Source organism: Drosophila navojoa, chromosome X, assembly GCF_054131105.1.
Source record: "Drosophila navojoa isolate 15081-1374.11 chromosome X, UAZ_NAV_1.0, whole genome shotgun sequence".
NCBI lineage: Eukaryota > Metazoa > Arthropoda > Insecta > Diptera > Drosophilidae > Drosophila > Drosophila navojoa.
The window spans coordinates 33,000,579-33,012,796 of NC_142895.1; the positions used below are offsets into that span (position 1 = coordinate 33,000,579).

At 37.1% G+C, this 12,218-nt stretch overlaps 1 protein-coding gene across 1 annotated transcript in view; it reads left to right on the top strand.

Annotated features, from left to right (window-relative positions):
- Positions 1-8,192: 8,192 nt before the first annotated feature.
- The window catches only part of LOC108658259 (leucine-rich repeat flightless-interacting protein 2), a 34,960-nt gene continuing 30,934 nt past the window's right edge, over positions 8,193-12,218 (top strand). Inside the window, exons 1-2 of the mRNA XM_089264667.1 lie at positions 8,193-8,210; positions 8,270-8,429. Coding sequence (XP_089120793.1) covers positions 8,343-8,429 — 87 coding nt within the window. The 5' untranslated portion in view covers positions 8,193-8,210; positions 8,270-8,342. The remainder of the gene's footprint in view (positions 8,211-8,269; positions 8,430-12,218) is intronic.

The window sequence follows — 12,218 nt, forward strand, 5'->3', positions numbered from 1 at the left end:
TTTAAAAAAAAAAAGTTGAAGTCCTTAGCTCTTATATGTTCTGAGATCGACGCGTTCATACATACGGACGGACGGACGCACGGACGGACAGACAGACGGACAGGGCCAAATCGACTCAGCTTGTCGCCCTGATCAAGAATATACATACATACTTTGTGGGGTCTGCCACGCCTCCTTCTGCCTGTTACAAACATTTAACAAAACCATTATACCCTGATTTTCCATTTTCAATGGGTTCAGGGTATAAAAATCGAAAAAAGTCAAGTAAAACCAGTAAATGTTAATTAATAATGAGTCCATCTTCAAAGTCTTCAAAAGTCCGATTTGGCATCGAATTAATAGTTTTTTTTTTTAACTCGGCTTGTATTTGAGTCCATTCCTGAGAATCCATTTTTCTAAGCTCTTCCACCGATTAAAATGTTTTTCTGCCAATACTAATCCGCCTGGCAAGATTCCCCCACGTTTTCTAAAGGATTTAAGTCCGAATATCGAGCAGGCCATGACATTGAGATGATTTTCATCTCCTGAAACCAGTTTCGGCAAGACTATGAAACATGTATGACCGCATTATCCTGTTGGAAAATTGAAATCCTAGACGGCTCTTCATCTAAAAAGTCTACAAGAATATTCTCTAATATATTTATATAGCCTTGATAATTCAAGCGCCAGGATATATTTTATATTGGAGTTCGATAGTGGTAGCTAAATGCAGCCCATATCATTAATAAGTTTCGATTTGTGGAATATCTCTTAGGCTGCCGAATGTCATGCCAGTAATTAAAACCATCAGGGAGAAAATAATTTTTTTTTTCAGTTTTCCAACCAGGACATGTGTTGCTTCAAAAAATCTACCCAAGTCGCGTTGTGGCCGTTAGATAAAGCGGGTTTTGACTTCAGTTTCATACATTTTAGCCGGTTTCTTGTAGCCAAAATTGACTGAACACGGCATTCTGTTATCGGAAGGTCTATTTTTACTAAAATTTTGGAAGCATAGCATTTTTTAAAGCCCTGAAATTTTTGAAATTTTTCGGCTAGACAAACCCACATCCTTGTATGCAAGGACTTTAGCCACTTTTTCGTTTGTCAGCATCTCTCCTTTTCCCATTTCAATATAAATTGATAAACTTCGACTAAAACCCAACTATATGCTTAAAAGTAGTATGTTTAATAAATTATATAGCAAAAACCACAGTTCAAATGCTTTACTGTCCTCTTTCCAAGATCCAAGACGCAGTAACTTAAATTAATTGATGCGTTTTTTTTTAATTTTTACTTTTTTACATTCAAATTTGTTTGTTTACCAAATATTAACAAAAAGCTTTATGTCATATAACTAATAGAAATATGCAATTACAAAAAAATAAAATAAAATAAAATAAAATAAAACAAGTAAGAAGACTCTAGTCGATGCTGCTCGACTAGGAGATACCCTGAACCCTCCAAGCTGATATTCTTATCATTCTGCACTTCTTTTATGCACGCACACATACACATGCATCCACCCTCACGCGCCTGTGCTCTGCTAACTGCGCAATAAGCAGCGACTGCGCTTGGGCTGCGCTGCAGTGTGGGCAATAGTATGAGAATTTATTTGATGAATAACTTTTTTGTAGGCATGCAATCTTAATGAAATTTTCAGAGCGTAATCATATGGTCAAAATGTGTGTACATTCTAAAGCACAAGTCTCTAGTACTTGAAATACGTTTTTTACGAATTGGAGGCGAAGGGGGCGTGGTATCCAAAATCTGTTGATTACAAAATGGACGAACGGACAGACAGACGGACAGGGCTATATCGACTCAGCTCGTCGTGCTGATCAAGAATATATATACTTTATGGGGTACTTTTACACAAAAACATTATACCCTGATTTCCCATTTTCAATGGGTTCAAAACACTATTCCATTATGCATGGTACTCAAAAAAAAACAGGAAAACTTAGTGCCTTTAATTGAATTTCGGGTAGTGTATATATAGTGACATATTCATACTACCAATGTCCACAACAGACAGAAAATACAAAACTAGTTCATACTGGATTTTTTTTTTAGCATTTTGCTATTGCATAGCAATAATGTTGCGAGCCGAAATCCTTAGAACGACGCGTCTAACTGATCATAAATACTGCAGCCGGCTTGACAGAACGTTGCAGGTTGCAAACCGAAAATGTGAGAACGACGCGTCTAACTGATGCCGACATTCTTTGTCTGCTGCGTAATTTCAGCAGCCTCTAACAAAAATTGTCTTCAGTCTTAAGCTATTATTTAATAAGGCAAGTTGTCATAATCGAACTCTGACTTCGTATTTTTAATTAGCGTATGTCACGGCATTTATTCGACTCGTAACACATACTTAATTGCCGCAGCCAGTAGTAACAATAAATTGTGGATCTTGATGCAATAACTAAGTTATTAATTCTTCTGCCCCGTTTACTACTATCCGCTAAACAACTAACGGGAAGGCAACCCACGCGACGGTGGATATCGCTTCAAGGTTTTAAATAAAACCTCGACAGGGACGCCTAAACCAAAATTCGCATATTGCCAAACAAAGAAAAAAAACTTGAAAATAGTTCAAGACGCGATAGAATTCGGAGAGAACATAATTCCAGGCATACCTGGTCATCTCAAGAAAATGCGAAAGTTCCATCTGTGCAAACAAACTAAACAATAAGCTGTTAAAATTCTGTACATAGAGTGAACTACAAACAAAAATATTAAATAAAGAATTAAAGTAAATAAGCTAATTGGAACCCATTAAAACCCAAATTAAACTTAACTCAAAATATGTGAATTTGATTAAGCAATAAAAAGAAGCTGAATATAAAATTAAGTGAATTAAAATTAAAATAAAAAAAAATGGAAGGAGACGCATCAACACCCCTTTCAGATGCCAGCATGACGCAAGTGATCAATCAACTTAAAAATGTTGAATAAATAATCGCTGGAAATAAGAACGCTTGATATACGTTCATCAACCGGATCGACTACATATTGGCCCTCTATACCAATAATGATGCGAGGCAGAGGTCAATACTTTTTGGAGTTGTAGAAAGCTGCATCAGCAGTGACGTCATGCTATCTCTTGGTATGACCAACTTAACTACATGGACGCATCTTCGTAAACAACTCATCGTCAACTACAAGACGCAAATGACGTGGATGAAGCAGAACACCGTTGACAGACATTAATAAGTAAACTAGAATTAAAAAATAATTTAGACGAAAAAACATTATGTGCACGGTTGATTAAAACTAGTATCGACGACCTAATCCAAAAACTTCCTACAAATATTTGCATTCAAATTATAAATTGCCGAATTCTCGATTTAAGATCTATAATAAATATATTACAGGAAACAAAATTTTCATGAAGAACCCTGTCTAAATTTAAGTCACAGTAAAGTAAAACAAGATAAAATTTTCAAGCCATTACACCAAAATAATATTCAATCCCAATATTCAAAAGTTTCCTACATTCCTCCAACCAAATAATTCCTATGCCCCATATCGACCGTATTTTCAACAATCATACCTTCCCCCAACACCTAATAATTAGATTAACTAACAATAACAATTTTCCTTCTAATCAATATTCACCTCGACCAACGCAACCAATACCAAATCGAGTTAGACCCTTTTATCCTACACACGGACCAAATTTTAAACAGAACCAATTTGACAACAATCGTTTCAGACAACAGATACAAGTAACTCCACAACAATCCCCTTTCAATAGTTCTGGCGTAACCAACCAACCAACAAAGCATTTTAGACCTGCAGAAAGTGGACAAAGTAAAATGAGCATAGATGAAGAAACTAGAAATCATGAAGGAATAAATTATCACGATTATACTACGAATACTATTATTACCTGTTACTACCAAGAACAAAGTCACCACAAAGCTCAATTAGCTTCTTACTATGAATACTATCCTCAATATTACCAAGAACAAAGTCACCCACAAAGCTCAGACTGCACATGCACACCAACAGCCGAAAAAGAGATAGAACAACCAAATGAAATAGAAATCGAGCAAGCCGAAAATTATTCTTATTCAAACTAGTAATGGACCTTTAACTATCACAAAAAAAATTAATGTTCTTTCCAACCACTTGTTCAAAATAATAATAATTTCTTTTACATCAATTTTTACCAAATTATGATCTACTAATTGGTAAAAGACTGCTGTCAGAATCAGAAGCCGTTATGGATTATAAATCCCAAACTGTAAATTTATACAATGGAAAGTATAAATTAATCAACGATATTCCGATTACAAACCTAAGAATTTTAACACCTACCGACTAGACCATTTAAATGAAGAAGAAAAATTTAATTTAATAAGCTTGTTGAAACAATATCAACAGATTCAATTCAAAGAAGGCGACCAACTTAGTTTCAGTAATCAAGAAAAACATGTTATTAACAATAATCACAATTCAATACCAAATATAGACGTGATTTTAGGAAAACTAGGTTGATGCAAATTTTTCACAACAATAAACCTTGCAAAAGAATTTCATCAACTTGAAATGCATCCAGATTCCATAAAAAAAATAGCTTTCTCCACTAAATATGGCCACTATGAATATCTTCGTTTAAATTAAAGAATGTCCTGCGACCATTATTAAATAAACACTGCTTAGTATATCTTGATGATATAATTGTTTATTCAACATCTTTAAAAGAACACCTACACTCATTACAATTAGTTTTCGACAAGCTTTCTGAAGCCAATCTCAAATTACAACTTGACAAAAGCGAGTTTCTAAAACAAGAAACTACCTTCCTAGGACATGTCATAACTAAGGATGGAATAAAACCCAATCAAAGCAATTCTGAAATATCCAATTCCAACAAAAACTAAAGAAATAAAAGGTTTTCTTGGACTAACTGGTTATTATAGAAAATTTATTCAAAATTTTGCAGACATAGCCAAACCAATGACAACAGTACTTAGAAAAGATTAAAAAATAGACATTAAAAATCCAGAATACATTAAAGCTTTTGAAAAACTAAAACAACTTATTGCCAACGACCCAATTTTAAAAATTCCAGATATCGAAAAAAAATTAATTTTAACAACTGACGCAAGTAATGCTGTAGCTGTACTTTCTCAAGACGGATATTCCATCCGTTTTATAAGCAGAATCCTTAATGACCACGAATCCAAATATAGCGCCATAGAAAAATAACTTTTAGCTATTATATTGGCAACAAAAAACAAAAGCCTTTCGACATTACCTTCTAGATTGACATTTCGAAATCCACAGTGATCATCAACAATTATGTTGGTCGTATAAAATGACAGAACCAAACTCAAAACTAACCAGATGGAGAGTGAAATAATCAGAATACGACTTTGATATAAAATACATAAAAGGAAAAGAAAACCACATAGCTGACGCTTTATCGCGAGTAAAAATGGAACTAACGTATTTAGGAGAAGAAACCTCACATAGCACTGACGAAGGCAACAGTAATTTGATTGGCCTCACAGAAAAACCAATAAACACATTTAAAAGACAGATTATATTTTTTAAAGGCATTCCAGGTATTAAAAAACAGAATTACTTCAAAAAACTCAAAATGCACATTACATACGATAACATGACTAAGGACAAAGCCGAAAAGCATTCGATTGACAATATTTGTACAAAAGCTAGTTCAATGTCCATAGATAGTGATGCAGATTTTGAAATCATTCAAAACGCACACAAAGAAATTATCAACAAAATACTAAGAAGTCTCATTCAATAAAAAATATAAACTCATATGCCGAATTGAAAGAAATTATTTTAAAACCCCATGAAAGCTCTTACACCCCGGAATTAAAAAAAAACAAACAAACTCTTCTGTGGAACTCACTATTTCCCTAACAGCCAATTACTAATTCAAAATATAATAAACATTTGCAACTTAGCAAAAACCGAACACAGAAACACAAATATGCCAATGAAAATTATCCCCAAACCCGAACATTGTTTCGATAAGTTTGTAGTAGACATTTATTCCTCTGAAGGCAAGCATTATCCTAGGTGCATAGATACTTATTCAAAATTCGCTACTCTTGAAAATATTAAAACAAAAGATTGGATAGAATGCAAGAGTGCATTAATACGTATATTTAATCAGTTGGGAAAGCCAATATTATTAAAATCTGACCCAGACGGCGCATTTTCCAGTTTAGCACTAAAAAATGGTTTGAAAGTGAAGGAGTAGAATTACAATTAAATACAACAAAAACAGTAATAGCAGACATCGAAGGACTACATAAAACAATAAACGATAAAATTAGAATAATCAATTTAAATGACGTAGAAAATAAACTCAGTAAAATAGAAACTATATCTCTATATCTACAATCACAAAACAAAACATGACACAACTGGACAAACTCCTGCACACATATTTCTATATCCTGGACAACCTAAATTAGACATTCAAGAAAAAAAAGAAAAAGTAATAAATAAAGTCAACAGTAACCGACATGAATACGAAGTTGATACCAGATATCGAAAAGGACCGTTACAAAAGGGTAAACTAGAAAATCCCTTTAAAGCCAATAAAAATATTGAAAAATTAGGTCCAGTTCATTACTAAATTACTAACAAAAGTAGAATTTCACGTTACTATAAAACACAATTAAAAAAAACGAAAGAAAATAAATCAAGTCCAAATAATTACATAACTGTAATGACATTAACATCCTATATCCCAATTGATTATAATCCACTAATATTATTTAACCTATGTCATACCCTCGATAATAATGGCTACAAACACATATTAAAATCCCCAAAACTACCTTAAGTGTCTTATTGAGTCGCAGGCTTACCTTTTAAGGAGAGGTAAGTAACATATTCATACTGAAAATGTCCACAACACACAATATTCAAAACAAGTTCATACTGGATTTTCTTAAACCACGAAAATCCAGAAAAAAGCGATTCAAAAATAGCCAAATCATAAATAGTGGCGCCGGCCTGACAGAATGCCGTTTCATTTTTGCTATTGCATAGCAATAATGTTGCGAGCCCATATCCTTAGAACAACGCGTCTAACTGATCATAAATACTGGCGCCGGCTTGACAGAATGCCGTTGCACGTTGCAAACCGAAAATGTGAGAACGACGCGTCCAACTGACCCTGACATTCTTTGTATGCTGTGTAATTTCAGCAGCCTATAAAATAGCATTTAACAAAAATTGTCCTTAGTCTTAAGCTATCATTCAATAAAGCAAGTTGTCATAATCGAACTCTGACTTCGTTTTTATACCCTGAACCCATTGAAAATGGGAAATCAGGGTATAATGGTTTTGTTAAAAGTATGTAACAGGCAGAAGGAGGCGTGTCAGACCCCACAAAGTATATATATTCTTGATCGGGGCGACAAGCTGAGTCGATTTGGCCCTGTCCGTCTGTCTGTCCGTCCGTCCGTCCGTCCGTCCGTCCGTCCGTCCGTATGTATGAACGCGTCGATTTCAGAAGATATAAGAGCTAGAGACTTCAACTTTTTTTTAAAATGTCCGTATATATCACGCGCATATCGAGTTTATCACTAAAAAACGATAACTCATTCCGATACTTTTTTATCGATAAAAAACCTTATCGACGATCACTTAAAGAATTATATCTCCTACATCTTTCAAGCTAGAGTCTCCAAATTTAAAATGTACATAAAGATGTATTTTATACAATTTCGGTTTTTGTTAAAATTTACCCCCCCCACCCCTAAATCCACCCCCTCACCCTCATCTTTGTAAAAGTCGTATATCAAATACTAGAGACTTGTGATTCGGTATACACATACATTTTAACATTATGATTACGTTCTGAAAGTTTCATTACGATCGTACGTCTAGAAATTAAATTATTCAACAAATAAGTTGTCATTATATTGCCACACAGCAGCGCAACCCAAGCGCAATCGCCTGTATATGTGAGTGTGTGTATATGCGTTTGTTTGTTTGTATGCGTGTGTGTGTGTGTGTGTGTGTGTGCGTGTGTGTTTGCTAATTATTATTGAAATATCAGTTGCTTGTAGGGTTCAGGGGATCTGGTAGTCGAGCTGTCTCGACTAGAGCTTTCTTTCTTGTTTATATTAGCGTTGCTATTGTCACGCCATTTATTCGACTCGTAACACATATTCAATTATATATATATATATATAATTTTTGTTTTTCAGATTTATGGTTATATTTAGGTAATGGGCGAATATATTTGTCGATTTGGCTTTTCGATACTTAAATTCCATTTACGCAGTTAAGCTTGGTTTTGTGTCTGATGTGAGTTAAACTGGATAACTATTTCAAAGTTATAAACAATTTCGTATGCGATGGACAGTACTAGCGCAACCGGACGGCGGCGAAACAATATATGCGTTAATGCCGAGGATAACGCTCTCGATCAAATAACAAAAGAGGTATGTAATATAACTGTTCCTACAGTGCGTTTTTATTATAAAAGCCTATGGTTGATGTCTGAGTGTCCGCGATAAGCGATGCGACGCTATAAGCAAAAATTATCGAAGCGATCTTCAAGGTAATGACATGACAGAGTAAAAGATATGCGCAAAAAGAGAACCATTCCAAGTATTAAAATTGCAGTCTTTGCGAGTGGTCAAATTTTGGTCACAGTCAAAATTTTAATAAAAAAAGCAACGGGATACTAAATACTTCTGATTATTAGCATTTATATGTGATTGAGAGCAAATACATACATAATAAGAAAGAAGACTCCAGTCGAGACTAGGAGATACCTGGACCCTCCATTCTGATATTCTAGTCAGTCTGCACACATGCATACACACGCCCGTATAAGGACGCGTTTTGCTAACTGCGCAGTAAGCAGCGAATGCGCTTGGGCTGCGCTGCAGTGTGGGCAATATTTTGAGAATTTATTTGTTGAATAAGTTAATTTCTAGACGTACGATCCTCATGAAACTTTCAGAACTTAATCATAATGTTTAAATGTATGTACATACCAAAGCACAAGTCTCTAGTACTTGAAATATGCCATTTACAAAGGTGATGGCAAGGTGGTGGACATAGGGGTGGGAAGTAAATTATAAACGAAAATACACATGAGTCTACATCTAAAATTTGGAAGCTCTAGCTCTAAACGTGTAGGAGATATGATTAAATAACTAGGATAAGGATTCTAATTGATAATAAAATATCGATAGTTGTTATCGATTTTTAGTTATAAACTCGATATGCGCGTGATATGCACAGACCTAAGAAAAAAATTGATATCTTCTGAGATCGACGCGTTCATACATACGGTCGGACAGACAAACCGACGGACAGAGCCAAATCGATTCAGCTTGTCGCCCTGATCAAGAATATATATACCTTTTGGGATCTACCACGCCTCCTTCTGCCTGTTACATACTTTTAACAAAACCATTATACCCTGATTTCCCATTTTCAATGGGCTCAGGGCATAAAAATAGGAAATGTTTTTAAACAAACTGTGTGTGTGCGCGTGTGTGTGTTTTTATTTTTATTATTTTTTTTCTTTTATTCGTTTATTAACAACTTTATTTACAAAAAAAAAAATATGAGTGTGTTTAAGCTAAGGATAGCGCACGATACTTGATTGTGGTCGCGAAGGTGCTTATAAGTTTCCAAGCTGCCTCCGATTCCAACATCACGTTGACCATGTTGTCCACTTTAATGGAGCGGCCCAATGCTTCTTCCAGACAACGCCTCTCCTCTAGGAAGCGTCCACATTCAAATAAGACGTGATTGACGTCTTCCACCAGACCTTGTCCGCACCAAGAGCATTCGTCGGTTTCATCGTGGCCAAAGCGCTTCAAATAGCTCCGAAAGCATCCATGTCCCGATAGAATCTGCGAAAGATAAAAATTAACTTCGCCTAGTTTGCGGGTCATCCATGGCTCAAGCTCAGGGATAAGAGCATGTGTCCACTGCCCTTTAGTTGAGCTGTTCCACCTTCTTTGCCATCGTGCAATACTATTCGCTCTTATATCATTGCGTCGTATAGGCTCGTGTGCACTCCGTTCCACGGCCTCGGCGATAAAGTCCTCCAGAGGCACCATGCCGGCTATGACGAGCGTCGCATTGTCAGAGACTGTTCTGAATGCGCAGCAGACTCTGATCGCGCTCAGTCTGTAGATCGCGCCAATGCCATGGCTGTAGTTCGGCGTTGCAATCGCCCTTGCCCATATTGACGCAGCGTAGAGGATGACGGACCTTATGACGCTCATTAGAAGGATACGCCGTTGCTGTTTTGGTCCCCGCGTGTTAAGCATAATTCTTGAGAGAGCTCTGCAAGAATCAGCTGCCTTTTTATGCACATATTCTAAGTGTTCGCGGAAGGTTAATCTTGTGTCTATCATAAACCAAGATTGTGATAGCGCATCCAGTATCATATCCCAACTAGCTGTGTTGAAGGCATTCTTTACATCCAGGGTCGCGATGATGTAGTATTGCTTCGTTCCGTGTCTCCATCTGGTGGATGGATGGATGGACGGCGGAAGTTGCCAGGCCAATAACTTTTTCTAGAGCATCAGTTGTTGAACGGGCCTTCCGGAAACCAAATTGATTAGGTGATAGGCCTCTGGCGCTACCAATACAAGTCTCCAGCCTAGAGCAAACCAGTTTCTCAAACACCTTCCCATGGTGTCTAAGAGGCAGATTGGTCTATAAGACAGACAGGCCCTGCGTTTTCCATTTTGCAGGGAACGTCTCCTGAATTAAACATTCATTGTATAATTCGGTAAACGTACTGGGGTGCAAGGCGAGGGCTAGCTTTAGCACACGATTGGGGGACCGTCCGGCCCTGGAGCTGTGTTAGTTCTAAGACCTCTGAGAGTTACTAATATTTCCTCGTCTGTAACTAAACCAATTTGAGTGCTCGTTGAGCTCTGATCAGCAGCATCGGACACAGGGGCATGAATGGAGCTTAATCGTTCTGGAAAGGGCGTTTCCACAATTGATTTAAAGTCCAAGCGGTCCGTAGGCTGCACCTGTCTACCTGAGTACAGTCTTTTAATTACTATCTTATATGCCCTGTCCCAAGGGTCGTATTCGGCTGAGTCACACAACTCTAAAAAGCATTCTCTCTTACTTGTCCGAATGGCCTTCTTCAACTCTTCTGCTGGTAAGCTAATTGTTTCTCGAAAAATTTAGACCTACCGCGAGCCTGTTGGTAGATTCTTCTCGCCTGGATGCATTTGCGTCGAATGTCACCTATTTGTACATTCCACCAATACATAGGCTCGTGTTGTCGCGTGAACTGCTTGCGGCGTAGCATACTGCTATTGCAGGCACTCTGTATTTGGGCTACCATTTGGCATGCTCTGGCCTCAGCATTACCAATTGTGCTCAGAGACTGAATGACCTCTGAAAAGATCGCGGGATCAAAAATATCCAGCCGATACGATTCCCTCCACAAGGCGCCCTGGCAGGTGCCTCGCCTATTGTGAACAGAAGTGCCGTATGATCGCTGTCCGTATAGCTATCGCAATGGCCCCATGTTGCTTCCCAAAAGAGGGATGAAGTGACAAAAGTAATGTCAATTACAGATCCCTGTTTTTTTTTTTTTTTTTTTTTTTTTAATATTTGTTTATTAAGAAGTTTATTTACAGAAAATGTGTGTGTTTAGGTGGCCGTGAAGCATTGCTTCGCAAGCACCTTGCACCCTCAGCTTGGGACAGCTCGTCTTCGCTCGACTCTACGAAGCTCCATCATGATTGTGGTCGCGAAGGTGCTTATAAGTTTCCAAGCATGTATGTGTGTGTGTGTATGAATGCTTGTTGCAAACATATGTATATATAACACATATCTGGCTCGAGTTAAATCCCGCATAAAGATGGCCTCGTCTATTATCACCCAGGGCAGACGGAATTGTGCTCAGAACAAGTAAGAAAGCTCTAGTCGAGACTGCGCGAGTTACCAGTTGCTGCTGGTGATGAGGAGGAGAAAGGGTGTTTCCTTCGCGAATGGTGTATCCTCCGACAATTTGATGATTAGTACTTTGTTTAAACAAACAGGGTTGTTGGATTTTAAAGGTTCTTCATTTATTTACGAAATAAACTGTTCTCTGTCATTTACAAATCTGGACTGACCTGAACTGTACAGAATAATGATCTTATAACTCTACCCTAAGCCAGCTTGGTAACAGAGCAATTCGTAAATGTGACCATGGCTGATCCCGTGATACTTCTTGACTTCTCGCATGATGG